General features: G+C 43.5%; 1 protein-coding gene across 1 annotated transcript in view; it reads left to right on the top strand.

The window, feature by feature from the left end:
* WDR44 (WD repeat domain 44) overlaps positions 1 to 14,826 on the top strand; it is a 39,887-nt gene extending 25,061 nt beyond the window's left edge. The window contains exons 9-20 of the mRNA XM_006274362.4: positions 347 to 453; positions 1,526 to 1,677; positions 2,964 to 3,102; positions 3,228 to 3,292; positions 5,125 to 5,238; positions 7,802 to 7,924; positions 8,312 to 8,503; positions 8,733 to 8,834; positions 10,864 to 10,979; positions 12,125 to 12,252; positions 13,144 to 13,275; positions 13,722 to 14,826. Coding sequence (XP_006274424.1) covers positions 347 to 453; positions 1,526 to 1,677; positions 2,964 to 3,102; positions 3,228 to 3,292; positions 5,125 to 5,238; positions 7,802 to 7,924; positions 8,312 to 8,503; positions 8,733 to 8,834; positions 10,864 to 10,979; positions 12,125 to 12,252; positions 13,144 to 13,275; positions 13,722 to 13,816 — 1,465 coding nt within the window. The 3' untranslated portion in view covers positions 13,817 to 14,826. The remainder of the gene's footprint in view (positions 1 to 346; positions 454 to 1,525; positions 1,678 to 2,963; positions 3,103 to 3,227; positions 3,293 to 5,124; positions 5,239 to 7,801; positions 7,925 to 8,311; positions 8,504 to 8,732; positions 8,835 to 10,863; positions 10,980 to 12,124; positions 12,253 to 13,143; positions 13,276 to 13,721) is intronic.
* The last annotated feature ends 3,385 nt before the right edge of the window (positions 14,827 to 18,211 follow it).

Genomic DNA, 18,211 nt, shown 5'->3' with positions numbered 1-18,211 from the left:
TATTCAGCCTTTCAGTAGATTTTATATTAACTACTATAATACCTTTAAGTAAAAACGTTTTGCTTTTATTTAATGATCTTCACTGTTTCTCCAGTCTCAAATGACTCTGTCTTTCCTGTTTAAAAATAGCTTCTAAACCTGGTTCTGACATAATTAAGTTCACTATTGCATATTTAAAATAGCACTTAATTAAGTGACCCATGCTAATGAGCTAAGCAACTCAGAAACAATATTCTTTGTTTTTCCTTTACATTTTAAATCTGTAATGTTCTTGAGTCACGGATTGCAACTGTAACGTCATCCATTGGTCAGTTCAGGCACTGAAAAGCTGTTCTTGCTTTTTAAGGACTCAGCTGAAAAAGTTCTTGGGCAAATCAGTGAAAAGGGCAAAACATCTTGCTGAAGAATATGGTGAACGTGCTGTAAATAAAGTTAAAAGTGTCCGAGATGAAGGTCAGTGAAATGTGTTTGTGCTCGCTTGCATGCTGTCTTGTTCCCCTTCTCATGGCCTTGTTGGGTCCATGGGGAACCAAAGCTGTACAATGGAACAGGGGTCTTCCTTTTGAGATTAAAAATGAATTATGCCATCACCATATAACCTTAACATAATGTGGGTTCTTGGAGTTGAGGCTTCCATTACTGTCTTGTATGCAGCTTTATGGAAAACTATTTCAAGGATGGCCTCACTGGTTGTTTCCCTCCTTGTCTTATTGCTGTTCCTTGCCTCCTAAAACAGCAAAAAAGGCTGCCAGGTAGATGGAGAGGGCTAAAGTAAAAAAAAAAAAAAATAAAAAAATCTTGCCTCTAACATAGGCACCATGGCCTATGTAGATCTATAGGCAACGTTGGGGTTTATACTCTAAAAACATAATGATGTTTGGACACACAGGATTATACATCCTTAATAAATAATCACTAGTTCTTAGTCTTTATGCCTGTCATTCAACCAGGAGCCTTGTCCGCCCTGGAGACGGCATCAAGCACTCACGGGTTTCAGACTTCTCCCATGTAATCTCTCGTGAGGGAGAAAATTAGTTGGTGGCTTTTATCTGATCCACCTGAGTGCCCTAACTTTTCACTTTCCTGTTGCCACTGAAACTTTGGAAACCAATTCCAGCCAGAACAGTAATGAGGATGTTGTGCAAACAGCACGCAGTCCTGGTGCCCACAAAAGCATGTTCTTTTCTTCTTGAATTAGAGATATTTTTTCCATAGTGCTTGTCAGCATTATATTTTTAATGGCATTGAACTGTCATTGGAAGGCTCCTGTATCCTTCGATGGGGCTGTTTAATCTTTCCTTGTTTTGTTCCCTTGTTTTTGTCTGTGTTCTTCCTTTCAAATTGGGCTTAAGCCTGTTGATGCAGTAAGAATCTTACTCGGTTTGGAAAATTTCTTTAGTGAAAAGAGAATCACTACCAATTCAAGAGCAAAATGATAGGCCCTTTCAAGAAAATTAGTGACAAATGCACTGTGGGGATGAAGTGACTGTTGTCTAATGCCTACTTTAAATTTCTCTCTACTTAGTTTTCCATACTGATCAAGATGATCCCTCTTCAAGTGATGATGAAGGAATGCCATACACAAGACCTGTTAAATTCAAAGCAGCACATGGCTTCAAGGGTCCTTACGATTTTGAACAAATAAAAGTAGTTCAGGATCTCAGTGGGGAACATATGGTAAGCATATCGCTTTCACTTCATTTGCTGAGCCTGGCCAGCTTGAAATCCAAGAGGGTCTTCAGAGTTTCTTCCTACTGGGTCATTCCAGTGCACTTCAGATCCTCTCCTCTGTGGGCAAGAGCCTGCAAATGGAACAGCCAGGCCTTGTTCCTGCACCCATGAGGAACCGCTGGTAGGATATATGTTTCCCTCTGGTTGGGAAAACAGTAAGCTGTGCTCTGCAGCTCAGACTTCAGTGCCCAGAATGTGACCCAAGATTCCTGAGTCTCGTGATTCTTCCATTGTCAGTAAATACATGAAAGATACTGCCAAGATGTTGCCTTCCTTTTAGTGATGGTCCATGCAGGAGTTGATGGCCTACCGCTGTTTCATCTGCTCTCTTAGTTGAAGTGGCAAAGATCTTTGGTTTTAATCCTGCTGCTTATCCATCTCGGTATCAGTACGATGAGCAGCTAGCTAGTCTGTATTTTGAGTCGTCTCATGTCTGTTCAGTACGTAAGCCTTGCTCTGAAAGTCGAATTAATTTTCCCATGAGGCTCATCACTGGGAGTGCTTCATAAATAGCAGCTGAGTTTGCAACATCCACGTAATGGGCAGTGATGTGTGTGTTTTACAGGTGGGGAGCTGAGCTGCAGAGAGGAAATCCTGCTACTAGAATCTTAATTTTGGCTGCCCGGTCTGGGACACCCAGGACTTGATTTTTCAGGGTCTTTAGCAGTTCCTATATTAAGGCACAGCTCCAGTTGACTTCAGCAACAGCTGTGAATGCTCACCCCTTTTGTGAATCGAATCTCTGGATGTCTAGTCAGGCATGCAAGAAAAGGAGGAGTACAGTTAATGAGTGCTGTGAATTAATATAACATAAGAAATTAATGGCAGCATTTAGCTGCCTTTACTAGGGGGCCCTCCTTTCTCTTCATGCAATCCCATGTCTCCCTCACTGTACACCTTTGTTTTTTCAAAAGCAAATGAAGCCTGGAGCCTACAAACGACTTCCTTTGCTAAACAGTTCGAATTCATCTTCAGAGCCAGTCCATCCCTGTACTGTGTATAATCACATAATTAGTAACCATATCATAATGCGTACTCATAAAGGGACTAAATTAAGCTTGTCCAGGAACCTTCATCCTGGCATTTCTTAACTCCTGGGTGATGGATTTTATATGCTTAATAGAACGTGCTCTTGGGTATGTGCACCAGTTGGTTTTCTAGTAATGCACGTGGCATGGCAAAAGGCACTTGGCAGTTGATGAGCTTTGTTTGTGTGTTTTCTATTTTGACAGGGTGCTGTTTGGACAATGAAATTTTCTCACTGTGGCCGATTACTTGCATCGGGAGGGCAGGATAATGTAGTGAGAATATGGGTTTTAAAAAACGCTTTTGATTATTTCAACAACATGCGAATGAAATACAATACAGAAGGTATTCCTTTTTTTTCATTTGCATTTCAAGAACACTTGCGATTCTAGGCATAACTTTTTCTTAGTTTAAAAAGAAAAGTCCTGCTTAACGAATTTTTAAACTTGTTACATTTTCTTGTGATTTAGGTCGTGTGTCCCCCTCTCCATCCCAAGAGAGCCTGAATTCTTCAAAGTCTGATACTGATGCAGGGGTATGTGCATCTGATAGGATAAGACTTCTTTTGTATTGCTCCATGTTTCTTTAACGTGCCCCAGTTCTGGGGGAATTTAAAGTCTGAAGGCACAGTTCTGCAGTTTGGTCCTTGCATTGTCCTCAGTGAAAGTTTCCACTTAGTAAGAACACAGGTTTTTCTAAGGTCTTCTGAGAGATACAGATAGAACATTTATTGATGTCCTCAGAAACTAGGATCTGAATGAAAATGTTTAGGCCGCATACACCGTTAATAAAGGCAAGAAATAAATTTGAGTTAATTTGATAAGTTGCTGCTACATCTTCATTTTGATATTCTACTAATTAAAGATAATTTCCCAGTGGGAGTTGGAGCTGAATGGTTAAGATAATTGAATAACTGTTTGAAATCCTGGCCTGGTGGTTTTGCAGTGGTTGGATTTTCTAAATTAAGCAGATAAACAAAAGGAGCATAAGACAAATTTTAGAAATGGTGTGCCTGTGTTTTGTGTGTGTGTGTATTGTTCCCTTTATTTATAGATTGATATAAATTGACTACTGCCTACCTAATCGGAGAACTGAATGACGTGTGTGTGTGTGTGTGTGTGTGTGTGTGTGTGTGTGTGTAAAAATAAAAATACTAGTGGAGGGACCCATTCTTCGCCCAGGTCGTTATTTTTCTAATTGAAGTGTCTGTTTATTTTCAAAGAACTTAGTACAACATATTTAATATTTAATGTGGAGCGATATTTCAAATGACATCCAAATGAATGATCTTTATTGTAGAACTTCCTTGTAAACAGTGTTCATGGCGTTTCCTGTTGGCGCCAGTATATACAACCCCTTCGACAACCAACTCTGGAGCAAGCCACATATAGCTGTCTGTGTGAAAAGCATTGTTCCCTTAAATCGTCACTGGAAGCCCCAAAAAGGGTCAAGTGAAAAATAACCTGGCTGTAATTTTCTTTGGGCGGTATTCAGTGACTTTGCAAAGTTTAGAGTAGATTTAACTCAAGAATGGCTGGTCCTAAGCAAACAGACATGCAGACATACACTTCATTTTATAGATATATAGATAGATTTATGTTTCGCATATAACAGTGTTTTTAGCCTATGGGAATCAGCCAAGAACATGAATTGTCATTACAGTCCTTACAGTTGAAAAGTGTAATCTTTTACCAGTGGTTAACTGTGCTGTAGTTGCCAGAAACCTATAGTGTAGTGTGTTTTATTTAGTCCGTACCAGTGTTGTAAACCACCTAAATGGTAAAGTTGATATCTTTTTGTTTTTCCCCCTTCCCTGAAAGCCAGCCTTTAATAAGAGGCTACCCAAACAGTGTTTATTTTTCTTCTTGCATTAACTTATCCTTAAAGGGTCATCTAGCTCTGAAGTTCTATTCCCATAATGCAGTTAAAGTTTGTATGTGTTTTCCCCCCTAAATGAGGGGACTTTCAAGGCCAGTAACATTTATTAAAACCATAACTTGCAAATGCAGACCCCAGTCACCTTTAGAAGCGTGCTTGATTAATGGCAGCTTGTACTGCTGTAATGAAAGGCACTGCACTGTTCAACACTGCAATACTTTAGTATGAAATTGGTGCGTGGCAGCCCTCTGTGCTTTGAGAATGGTGTCGCTGTAACCGTGTCTCTGCGTGTAGCACCATATGACTTATTTTGAAGTGGTGTTCAGCCATCCGAGATGAATCTTTCTTATGTAGTAGTTGATACTAGGATCTTGTTCCTGCTTTCAGAGGTGGAGGCACTACTGCAATATGCTGTAACCAGCTGCCAGCCTGTTATGTTTCTTGTAGTTTTTCTGTGCTGTTAATCCGTGTGATATGTTGATCTGATAGGTTTGCAGCGGAACTGATGAAGATCCTGACGATAAAAATGCACCCTTTAGGCAGCGGCCGTTTTGCAAATACAAAGGACATACAGCAGATCTCCTGGATCTCTCATGGTCTAAGGTAAGACACCTTTCATGCAGACTGCACAGGTTTTCCACTCCCCATATTTTGCTCTATTGCCTTGCTTCCACGCATCTTACACTGGCCCTTATATATCTAAGCAAAGCAGTGGATTTCTGTTCAGTAGACACAGGCATAGACTGTCCAAAAACTGGCAAAAACCTAAGTGGGGTGGTTTCCACTTATCATAAGTGGAACATAGAGCGTAAGAACATGCATGTCATTCTCATCTCCCTGCAGCTTTTCGCTCCTGCAGTAGCCTTCTTTAAACTTGAGTGCGAGAGGCACAAATTTCCACTGTGTCACTGGGGACAGCTGGACTGTGCTGGCTTGCTTACTCTTACTGAAGTTCTGGTCAGGATGCTTATGCATTCAAAGATAGCCCGTCTCTGGGAATTGTTTCTATGGCTAAATGTAACCGTAGACCGACGGCCAGACTAGTCGTCTGCGGAGAATAATTTTAGTGGAAATAAAGCAGAACCCCGTTAAATGTCATGTTACAGCTCAGTCTGCGGTGGCATAAAGCAGAGTCCATTTGTTTCACATATTTCCCATGGGAATGTGACAACCTGCTGCTAAGTGCAGTTTTAGATCCTCTAAAAATGTTTTGTTTTCCCATAAACTTTGTTAACAAAAATCAACACAACTGAAAACTTGGCCTTCTCAGTTCGTGTCATGCCCTTCCCAGTAGAGTTCAGGCTGCTCAGAGAGGAGGCTGGGATGGTTGGTACTGGTTATTTAAGGCTTATCTCCATGTGAGCTGGGCAAAACATTTTTGTCACTATAATACAAGTTTGACTCAACCAAAACCACTCCTTTATGCCAAATCCTAGCTTCAGCTAAACATGTTTAACCTCCCCCCAACAGTTGAAATGTTTTGAGCGTTTTGAAGCAACGTTTTAATTACTCCTTTTGAAATACTTAGTGTTGATATTTCCTAGAGTTAACTGAAAGAAAGCTAAACTTTTTAAAACACAATATTTTTTTGTGAGCTTTTTTATTTTGGGGGAGTTCAGCCATTAAAACAAAACCATTATTCTCGTAGCTTTAGGCATACTCTAAGCCATGTTTTAGGCGCGCATGTTTAAATGGTTAAGCTAGATAGTGCAAACCACGCTGACCTTGTGTCCATGAACGCTTTGTTGCAGTGGCCCCACTAGTTAGTGTTGGTGCTCAGCCATTTAAGCACAGTTCACTTAACATTGAAAATGGAAAACTCCTGTTGGATTCTACAGAAGCAACTGAGGAGACAAAAAATACAGAAATGAAAGATTTTAATTTGCTTTTTAGATTTTAATTTGCATCCATTCAACCATCGTTATTTCTGAGAGCCATTGGTTGAAAAATGGAGTCTTTATTAAAATCATAGAAATGTATGTTTTCAGTTCTTAGTACAGAACATGTAACACAGAACCAGGATTGAACAAAATTCTCAGGTGAAAGAAATGCCTTAAATAGTGCTTTGTGAAATAACTGGAAAAGACTCTGAATTTGGGGTGGGAGGAAAAGGAATTTCTGTTAATCTGTCCTGTGGTTTCCAGTTCATAACAGCACTGCTATTTTTGTCTTCAGGACATTCCACATGTGCTTTTAAAGCTGCCCCTCTGCTGTTAAATAAAATAAGAGAATCTCACTACACTAAGTTCTATATCATGGGGTTTTTTTTAAAGGAAAGCTTTTAATTGCATTTTCTGTGCTGAACTACCAGGGCCACAATAACTGGGTTGGATGAAAATAGCATTTTTATTTTAAAGTCCTAGGACCTAGATATTGTAGGGAGAAATAATTGAATGAACTGAATTCCTTCGCAGCCTCACTTGGTATCATGTTAGTCCAAAGTATGAAGTATAAGAAGAGAAAAAAATCTTGGAAACCCAGTTTCAGGAAAAAAATGTGGCAGGGCTTTTGTTTTTAAAAACCACAGGCAACACTTCTTTAGAAGGCTCTGGGAATATCTGAAGTACTGACAGTGTAAAGAGGATTTTTCTGTCTTTAATTCTTTCTTTCTCAGGATGTCTTCCTGGAAGGAGCAGTATGTTTAGGCAGGATTAAGCTGTTCCTTTTCTGCAACGTCAACTTTGCAGCTAGCTGTGGGGGAGATAATTTTGGTGTCATAAATCAGGAATGTTCCTCAACTTCAAGTGGGAACTATGCAGGAATTAGGCTAACTTTCCAAAATTGCCATCCAAATTTCTCTAGTCAGTGGGAAAAAAAATTAAATTAAAAAGTGCAACTGATTTAAAAAATGGAGGAAATGCTGTTAGGATCCAGAACAGTAACATTACTATTCATAGTTCTCTCAGCTAGGTCCACCATTTAGTAAACTGGTTGTGACAGCTAATAACTGTGCTTCCAGCAAAAAAAAAAAAGGAATTGCATTTAACACTGGTCAGCCTCTAGTATTTAGTCAGGGTTCACTTCTTCATCATTATTAACTTTTTGCTGGGATGCTAGGACCTGGAAATGTATGAGAACTGACCATGAAGTGCTAGATACCAAACTGTGTTTGTGCGTGGTACCTATAACCAGTCTTTGAGTGATCTCCTTACAATGGCTTCCACAGAATTACTTCTTGCTCTCCTCTTCCATGGACAAAACAGTCAGATTATGGCACATCTCCAGAAGAGAGTGTCTCTGCTGTTTCCAGCACATAGACTTTGTCACTGCAATAGCTTTCCATCCAAGGGTAAGTAGCCATCTTTTGTTGTTGTTTGAATAGAGGGAAGATTTTGAAAGGGTGCTCGGGCACCTCCTGTTTGCTGTCAGATTTAAAACCTGACACTAGAAATTGGATACCTGAATGTCTTCTGTGCCCATAGAAAATATCCCTCCTGGACCAGAGTCCTGCATTGCAACCATTGTTAAGCCCTGGTCCCCACAGAGTGTGGCTGTGACTGGCTGACATGCTGCGTAACGTATTACCGCCTTTATACTGACTGCAGAGTTTTGGTCTGTGTTGCAATAGCCAACTTGATTAAACATGATTTTTCACCATGTTAAAACTTCCAGTTTTAAGTGAACTGTTAGACTGTATTTTAGGCCGTGCACCTCCTATTCCTGTGTACTCTGTTAGGATGATCGGTACTTCCTAAGTGGCTCGCTGGATGGGAAACTCCGACTTTGGAACATTCCTGACAAAAAAGTAGCGTTATGGAACGAAGTGGATGGGCAGACAAAATTAATCACGGCTGCAAACTTCTGTCAGAACGGCAAATACGCAGTGATTGGCACATACGACGGTAGATGCATCTTCTACGACACGGAGGTAACACGTTCTGTTTTGGAATTGAGTTAGACTTGGACTGCGCATTACATTTATTGACAGGACAGCCACTTTCGCTCCTACATGATGGTTTTTGTAGGAATTAAAGGAGGCTTTACATTAAGTCATTTACCTTTCTCTCACAGAAATACCAGTTTTTAAATCATGTTCCTTGAGTGTGGTGATAGCTGGCACTTAAAACCATTAAGGATCATTTTAATTTCTCTTTTAGCACTTGAAGTACCACACGCAGATACATGTGCGTTCTACCAGAGGGCGGAACAGAGTTGGAAGAAAAATTACCGGGATTGAACCCTTGCCTGGAGAAAATAAGGTACCAATACAGTACACTTCAAAGGCCACCTGTGCTCTCACTGACCCCTGACATTGAGTATTGCTGCAGTATAATCCCCTGTGGCAACAGGATTCAGATTGCAGCAGAGAGGAAAATGCCATTTTTAATAGCACGTACCACATAATAAATATTGTAGGAATCGAAAATGATTGGATGCTGATGAGTTCCTTAGGAAACGCTTATTTTGTCTTTGGAAGAACTAGTTATTTGGAAAGTCTTCTGATGGCACATGTGACTCGAGCAGTAGGTTAATCATGACTCATAAGCTGCAGTTTTGTAGTCAGAAATGTGGCCATTTCCATAATGAGTCTCCTGGTGCAGTGTAAGGGACAAGTGCCTAAAATCAGAACTGATTTAAAGGGGTCAAATTATTTTGGCTCAAAGAATCTGCTCTTAAATACTGTGCTACAGAATAATGGGCTAAGGACAAGGAGAACTTGTCTTGTAACGTTTCTGCTGTATCGGCACTGTGGTGCTTTTGCTGAATCACCATCTAACTCTGTCATAACTAATGTTGCACCAGCTGCCGTTACTTGCACGTCCTGTAATCCGGTCCGGTGGCTCTCAGACTTTGTAAGCTTGAGGCACCCTCAGAAAACGCCTGTCCTTTTTTGACTAGTCAGAAAAAGACTCAGGTAATTCTTCTGTTGCAAAGAACTCAGGAAGACCCCAGCAGGTCTGAGGGCTTTTGACACTATGGATTCCTGTTTGAAATCTCTGGGCCTATTTTGTGAATCACGTTTGCACACCTAACAGTGATGAGGTTGTGTGGCACCCTCGAAAGGCTCTCAAAGCACCCCAGGGTGCAGTGGCACCCTGATTGCGATTCACTCATTTAACCCAATGCATTAGGTATTGTTGGCTTGGGTTTAGGTCATGAAATGCTGTGCTCCTGCCAGTGTAACTCACGCTGGGCAGCAGCTCCTAATAAAAAACAAAATGGTGGGGCATCGCCCAGATGCAGAAAAACCCCTCAGCCAGTTAGAGGTGGCATGCTCATTGGCAGCTTTCTAAACTTTACTTCTTAGCTCTGGCAAGAATTCTCTTTCTTAGCAGCCGAAAGATGCGCTGTGTAGCACCTGTCACAAGGGGAATGTTTTTAAATGGCAGCTGAACCGCGGGTGCCCTGGAACCAGAGCCTGTTGGCAAGAAGCCACGCCAGCCTGGTTCCAGTTGTTGTCACGTATTTGGCTACCTGGTTTGCTTGCACTTCGTAATGCACCTGGCACGCTAGCTACCCTGCACACCTGGTTCCATTTCCAGCGTGCTATGAAGGCGCAAGTCGACTCGATTCTTCCTTGCCCTGTCTTGAGTTGTTGCTTTCCCCCATACCTTTTCCAGGCTTCCCCGTTTAAATTGTGTACTTAATTCCTGATCCTGAAGAGCATGAACAGGGAGCTACCAAAACCCTCTCTGACCAAGTAAAATTTCATTTGCTTATGTGATTGATATTTTGCCAGTCTTTACGAGGTCGCTCCTGTTCCCCAGCTGTGCCCCGTGAATGGCATACCAGCTCTCTCCTGATGGATCATCATTACAGGACAGGACTTGGCACTTACGGCTGTAGAGCCAGGAGAGTCCATTAAGAACAGGGTGTTTGCTACGGTTGTGTGAGTCACTTTGCCCGTCATCATAACGAAACATTCGGTTCCAGCTGTGAGGACTGGTAGAAGCTGGGGTTTGTTGTAAACAAGAGTTGGTTGTAACAACTTTGTAATCTCTGTCGTGTGTCTGTCTCCTCACCTGGACTGAAAATGCAGAACTGTTAGAAGTGATGCCTCTTGTTCCAGTTGCTCTGGGCTGAGTTTTGTGATAGGCCAAGTGCAAGTGGCAAGCTCTCCAAGAGCCTAGAAAGACTTCTGCTTCATAGCTTGACTGAGCTCTGACCGTGTCTCAGCCGAGTTGTTAACCCTAAGGGTTGGGTTTAGCATAACTAATTTGTCGTTTATAATTAGAAATCAGGTTTTTACACCTCCTCTAATGTGTTTACACCTCATTTCCCTTCCAGATACTAGTGACCTCAAACGATTCCAGGATCAGACTCTACGATTTAAGAGATTTGTCCTTATCCATGAAATACAAAGGTTACGTCAACAGCAGCAGCCAAATCAAAGCCAGTTTCAGGTACTCTCTCTTCCTTTTAGTGCTATACTTTAGGCCAAGCCGGTGACAGAGCCCGTTCTTGAGAAAAGGGGCAGTCTCGGGTCTGTGCTCAACTCGAAAGCTACTCTGGCATTCATTCTTGTCTCGTGCTCAGCTGCTTGAGAAGGAGTGTAGCAAAACTCCACATCTTGGTTGCCAGCTGCCATTCTGCAGTCAGCTGCTGGAGAGCTGATGGTGATGGAGATGACCAGAGCTGGGACGTTCCTGCGTACAAGCGTGTAGACTACACTCCGGACGTTTAAATAGCAAACCTATTTCAAGTCCCAGGACCAGCAGGATTGCCCCAGAAGCACTCCGACTGAGGACTGCATAGGCTACCTTGACACGGCCTGTTTTGCGTATGCATTACCTGTCATCTGCCACTTACTGTTTCTTCAAAGCCTGTAGTCCTTGCAGTTTGTCATACCCGCATCGTGTGCTTCTAGGTCCCATGTCAAAACCGACTGTAAAATGCGCACCTTTATCACTGCACGCCTCCCTAGATCCTCGTTTCCGGTTGTCGGCAGCACAGAAAAGTACTTGTTTTTTGTACGAGTCGCTTACTTGCAGTTTGGAGGGGGTTCCTAATAAACTCGAAGAATGGGCTCTATACTATCGGCAGCGGCAGGAGCACGACTTCTGTGCAACATCACCAAGCTGGGTTTCTGCAGCTGCCGTTGTCAGTTGTTGGGGGCGCACCTTTTCGAAAAGGGTGGCAAGACCTGTGCGTGCATACTACGTGAATGGGCTGATGGTTGTGTTAGACCTGGGCTTCCCGCTGTATCGGACAGTTGTGCTGCCACGTGAAGCCCTGGGGTTACTCTGTCACTTTTTTCCACGATCGCTGATGTTCGTTCCTTGCTGCTCTGTTGCCCGAGTTCTTTTTTAGATTCGGATGCAATCGTTACATCTCTCCAGTAACTAACATGTATGTGGTGTTGGGGGTTGTTTTTTTCATTAACAGTTCTTCTCAGGGTATCGGAATCATCTCTGATTTCTGTACTTAATATGCTAACCAGCAGGGTGTGCTTTTTTCTGCGCTTCCATGTCCCTTTAAGACAAGCGATGCCGTGCTGGGAAGTTGGCTAAAAACTAAGGTAGAATTAATTCTCCCCTTGTATTTCTAGCCATGATTTCACCTACATTGTAAGTGGCTCAGAAGATAAATATGTTTATATTTGGAGCACGTATCATGACTTAAGCAAGTTTACTTCAGTCAGAAGAGACCGTAATGACTTCTGGGAAGGCATCAAAGGTAAAATCCGCTTTCTTGATCTCAGTGTATTTTTTTGGTTTTGCCTAAGCTCGTACACTTTTAGGGTTGAATGTTTTTAATCCCTTTTGGCCTTTTATTTTGGCAGCAGTAATTAAACTGTGGGGAATTGCACATATTGATTAACAGATACAGAAGCAAGCTATACGACATCACTAGTATCTTTTGAGCCTTGCTTATGTCATGACACTTTCTCCCTTGAAAAGTCTTTAGAATATTTGACTTGGTGCCGCTGAATAAGTAGGATGGCAAGAAACGGTTAAAGTTTTCAGAGAAAGTGGGGCCTGACCAGCTGAAGCTCGGCTTTGGGCTAGGCTTCTGGGGGCACTGCCATCGTTCAGTTGAGTTGGCAGGAGCATTAGCTCCATTGCAGCAATGTAAAATCCTCCAAATGCTTTAAAAAAGAACAGCCACTATCTCCAAATTAACTTTCTGTTAATTGTATGGAATTAAGTTGACTCTGAGAATGAAATGAGCTGCTTAAACTTGTAGATTGGTCACTTTATTTCTCTTTTTTAAAGAAATAAGACCATCAGAAAGCCCTACCTACTCCTCCAGGCTTTTGGGCAGCAGGAGCTCTGCAGTAAAGGGCATTTGTATGCGTTTCCCTGCCCGGGCGGTCGCTTTTTATTTCCTAGCTGTGGGAGTGGGTGCCTGCGGGGGTCTTGTATTGACATCTGCTGTCACTGATAAGATGACTCGAGTACTGCCCTCCATGCTGATGCCCTGAAAGCACAGGGAATGTGTTGGCTCGTGTTGCCTTGAGCTGCCCGGACACTGTGAAACTCTCGGGGGTGCGCTGTATTTTAGAGAACCGGTATTTCTCAAAATGAAATGAATTCAATACAAAGTGGACTTCCTCTTTTTCTTTAGCTCACAACGCAGTCGTCACATCAGCAATTTTTGCTCCTAACCCCAGTTTGATGGTATTGCTGGAAACTTCGGAAAAACAAGAAGCTGAAAGTACGGGAGATGATCCTGAAACGTCTGACACCATCCCGTCTGGTAAGGCGCTGCATGGGGCTGTGGAAGTGCCGCTTGAGGGCAAAGCTTGTTCATCCCAGGGCTGCAGAGCTTTTTAACGGCGGAAGAGAGCAAATGGCTGAAAACTTCCAGCTCGTAGGCCCCCTGGTCATTCTTAAATGTGCAAATGAAAGCAATTCTTTGGACTCTGAGGGGCCTGCCGTTGAAGCACGTCTCTTCCATCTCCCCTTCCCCACTGGGATACGTGCTGTATAAATGTATCATTAATGAAATGTCCCTGGCCCAAAGAACACATATGATTTTGGCATGTGACCAGTGGCAACCACTGGATAATGTGCAAGAGGGTAAGGCGCATCATCTAGATGGCGATGCAGACCGCGCCTTCTATTCAAACCACTCGTTCTCTTTTTAATAAGCAGTTTTCTGTGCAGCTGAACCAGCCTTTCCTTCCTTTTCCCCTCCTTCAGGTGCTTTGAAGACGGATCACACAGAAGTGCTTCTATCAGCTGACTTCACCGGAGCAATCAAAGTCTTCATTAACAGGAAGAAAAATGTATCTTAATTATTTATTACTGACAGCATTCAAGTATGGTACCCTGAGTAAAATTCCATAGGTGATGTGGATGGAAGCAAAGTATCTATAACAATGTCACTTGCTGATTTATTTTTAAATCTTTATTTTAAAGCTACTCACTTATTGGACCTCTTGGAAACCAGTGTTGACCTATTAACACCTGGGCTTGTAGAATAGAAGGGAATGTGTAAGAATAACCTTGCCCAACAATAGGCTCTACATTTTCTAAATACTGTCGTTTTGCTAAATGATCGTGAACATGCACAGGTTTCTGCACGAAAATATATTAACATTCACACGTGTGTGTGCCTTTTCGGTTACATGCACTACCTTGAACGTCGATTATCAAGAGGCAGATTAGTGGTGCTTGTGGCGCCTGGACGGTGGGGAGAAGGGGATAATAAAGACATGATCTAGCTTCAAACGAAAATGCAGTCTCTTTGCACAAAATTCCATTTCTAAGGAAAGTGATATATTTTGGAGTTGTGGTAGTTATTGCTCAGACTATTTAAGTTATGCAAGTTTCTGATAGATCAGCGACCATGTGTAAACATTTTTATAAATTTCTCAACTTCAGGACATGAATTTTTGTTGTCTTTTAATTGTTGTGGACTCCCGATTCCTGCCTTTATACGTGTTGTTTTGTTTTGGTTTTGGGTTTTTTGCACACTTGAGCACAATTTCTATGTAAAGAATTCTGTCTCATTCCTGATCTGTGGGCACCAGGCTACGTTCACCGAGGGGGGGAAAAAGATGAAGCTGCATTAGAAACAATTCTTATATTTTACAACAATGTAAAATAAACTGTTTACATTTTTTTAAACATTGTAGTTTAAAATGTTTTAAGTTGTCTTTTTGTTTAGAGCTACTGAATTTGAACGTCTTTGTAAATATTCATATGATGTACCTATGAAATAACGTTCTGGGCAACAGAGCCCATGAAATGTTATTGATGGTCAAGGATGTATCATTAAAATAGGTCACAAACACTTGGAAAAGGCTGTTTTGGGTTCTTTCTGTCTCTCTGCAGTGTCTGCCTAGCTCAGAGCCGTCCTGCTTTCACTCGTTTACTTTTCCTTTCTCCCCCGTCTTTCTCTCACTAACTTTTACAGCATTTTTTCCTTCAAAAAGAAAATTTTAAATAGCTGGGGACTGTGTGTGGACGTTGCGTGGAAACAAGCTGAAGGGTTATTGTGTGACTCCATGTGACCAATATCTGAACAGGATTCAATATCTCTTTTATGAGAGCATAGGGAGAGAAACAGGAAGAAAAATATGCCCAATATTGTTCTCATCCTGTCTTTGTGCCGCTGTAGCAGCGTGATGAATACGAGCATAGTTTGAGTGTGAAGTTAATATTGGAAGAAGCATCTTGAACAAGAAAGCACTTGGGAAAGGTCATTGGTAGAAACAATTGGGTTTTTTATTACTAAATTGTCTGCCAAATACAAATAATGGGAGCGGCACGCTCTGGAAAGCCCATCGGTTACACAATGCGTTCTCATTGGGGAGACGCGTGTCTCATTGGTTTGGAAACCAGTACTCGCGTAGTTTAGACAGTCTGAAAGCTGTCTTCACTTAGTGAAGTTGTTATGGGGAGGTGGCTGCTGGTCTTCTCTGCCAGGGTTAGAAGTTGAGAATCCATAGCACCTGAAGGCAATCTGTCTTAATTCGTAAAATGAAACGAAGAGGCCCTGTATGAAAAGGGTGAACAGGCACTGCTCTGTTCAGTGCTTAATTGTACTTCCTGGATGAAGACATTTAAACCTGCTCCTGGCTGGCAGCTCTACTAGGTTGCTCCCCTGACTCGCAGCCTGGGTGCACTTGGTGGTGTATTGGACGTAGCACTTTTCACGTGGCGCTCCCTACCTCTGTTGTGCTCTGGGATGTTGGGGGATTCTGACTGTTTTTTATTCTTCCCGGTCGGTCAGTCGGTGTCCATCTTTCTCTCTCTCTGCCTGGGGTCCCCCTGGGATGCGTGGGTAAAAAAGCATCTAACCCGTGTCATCCCAAGAAGCCAGTCTGCTAAGAGCTGCGTGTGAGGCTAGACCTGCTGCCTGACCTGGAGCTGGAAGGGGCAAAGGACGCATGGTTTGTGACCCTTGCCAGATTTAAAGCCTGAGAGAGGCAGCGTGAGTCTTTAAACTCATTCGGTGAGCGCCCCACATCAGAAGCTTGGGCATCCAGGACCCGGAGATGCCCACAGAGGTGAGCCTGGCTTGGTGGGGCAGAAAGTCAGCAGGGACTAAATACTGGACTAAATGCTTAATTTACCACTTACGAATGCAGCCCCGGTGTCTGTGGTGGCTCCAGGGAACAGGCCGCCCGAGTGCTGTCGTACAGGAAAGTCACACGGGACATTTCCTCTTGATTATGGCAGCTGAAAGGAGTGAATAGAAATGCTCCGGCTTCCTCTCGCAGAGAGAATTGATAGCAAAAATGAAGGGAGCTGGTCCTAAAGCATCAACGGGGGTGGTGTAGTTGAAATGGTGCTTGGTGTCGGGTGCGTTTCCCTGGCGCTGGTGAGATCCCACCCGACACACAGGACCATTGCGCTGATGCAGTCTTCAGAAGCTTGCCCAGGCTCTTCTGCTTTAGCTTTCCATCGGCTGGACCCCCTCCCCATGGACCTGCTCACTTGGGCAGCTTCACCTGCGGTTCCAGCAAAAACAGGTTTGAAGCAGACCCTGCTTATTGCAGCTGTGCAGGTAGGTTAAAAACTGGAGGTGACTCATGCTGTACCTCAGTGGTACCTTTCCCCTGATAATACTCATGATGAGCACTGACTGTCAGCCGGGTCACACCTGTTTTGTTTAGTTTTGTTTTAATTAGTTTTACTGTCCAGCCCGAGAGATGAAAGTGTTTTCTACGTGGCCTCTCAGCTCTCTTAAAGAGCTGGTGGATATCTAATAGTGAGTTGTGGTCACAATCGCATGTAACCTGCTTGACACCAGAACAATCAAGGCGTTGTTTGTCTCTAGCGGCTGCGAGCTCTGCTAATTGTGCGCGCACTTCATGACCCGCGAAGTCCAGTGTCTTGAGCGTTGATGGGTACTGTTGTCCGAGCAGTGGGTGGCATTAAGTGAAACTCGCTTGAGAAGAGTGCAAGACCTATTTGAAACGTGTGCCCTGAACAGGTTTGGGGTTAGCATTCATGTCTGATCTCAGCCCGCAGCGGGTCGGGGTTTTACACCTTCAGCTCCCACGGCTTCTGCTGTCAAGTGTTTGTTACCAGTAGTTCGAATGGTGTGGAGATCAGTGCGCCAAAACCCACGACCTGCTCCCACCCAGCGGTGCCCAAAGGCAGTTCGTGTTAATGCAAGTACCCACTGCCTCTTCCTTTTTCTACCCTTCTCTCCTGGCTCCCCCTATTCTAACTTGTTGCATCTTATCCTAAAGTGCAAGGCCTTCTGGCTGGGCCCGTCCTATTTGTGCAACAGGGCCCTGATCCTAATGTGGCTCGTACAACAAACCGCACGTTCACTCTACCACGGGGCTGTGGTTTTCTGCACTGCACGCTCTACCAGGTGCCCCTGTACTATGGAGCCAGCTGCGTTCCCAGTAGGTCAGACACCAACTCCTGGAGCCTCCTGCGGGAGGAAGACCTGTTTTCCCCTCTGTGGAAACAGAGATGCTTAAATGAGGCATCTCCTGTGACTCCCAAGATGCTGACTTCTTTCCCTTGGTTCACCAGCAGTACAGCCCCGACAGCACAACCCCACCTGAAGTGTTAGAGCCCTCTGCCCACCACCACGAAGCCAAGCAGAGTAGCAAGGCATGGATAGGCACGTAACGTAATTCTCGGACACCTCCGTTCTCCCTCGGCTCTGGCGACGCACCGCAGCAAGCACGTGCTGCTGGGGAAGAGTTCATCTGTCACTGAGCCAGCGTGAAAAGGAGCTCTGAGAAGATCTGGGCTCGATTAGCCTTATGCTGCTTTATTCTTCCCGTTGAAGTGACTCACCACGAGCGGTAGTTGGATGCTGCAGCATGTTACGATAGTGCCGGGGAGACCTGCCAGGATCCCCGCGTGCCAGGCACCGTGCAAACAAAGCCAGAAGGTGTGCTTGGCCCCACACCGCTTCAGTCTCGGTACAAGGCAGGAGACAAATTGATGGGTGCTGCGAAACAAAGGTGCTCTCTAATGGCATCTGCTTTTATGAAAGCAACGTGCATGTGCACAAGAACTGGAAGTGTGCGCAGATGAAGATTTGGTTCCCAGGTCTGTAAGAAATTCAATTCTGTCTGCAGTGGGGTATTACGCAAGTTTTGTGGGAAATTGAGTTGGTCCAGACGTTAAGCAAGGTGATTTGTCTGTATAGCACTGCTCTACAGTGCCCCGGTGCTGCTGCACAGGCAGATAACAGCATTCAAATTATTGGC

This window comes from Alligator mississippiensis, chromosome 8 (assembly GCF_030867095.1).
Source record: "Alligator mississippiensis isolate rAllMis1 chromosome 8, rAllMis1, whole genome shotgun sequence".
Taxonomy (NCBI): Eukaryota; Metazoa; Chordata; order Crocodylia; family Alligatoridae; genus Alligator; species Alligator mississippiensis.
The sequence above is the reverse complement of the archived record's forward strand: the minus strand, read 5'-3'. Positions and strand labels throughout refer to the sequence as shown.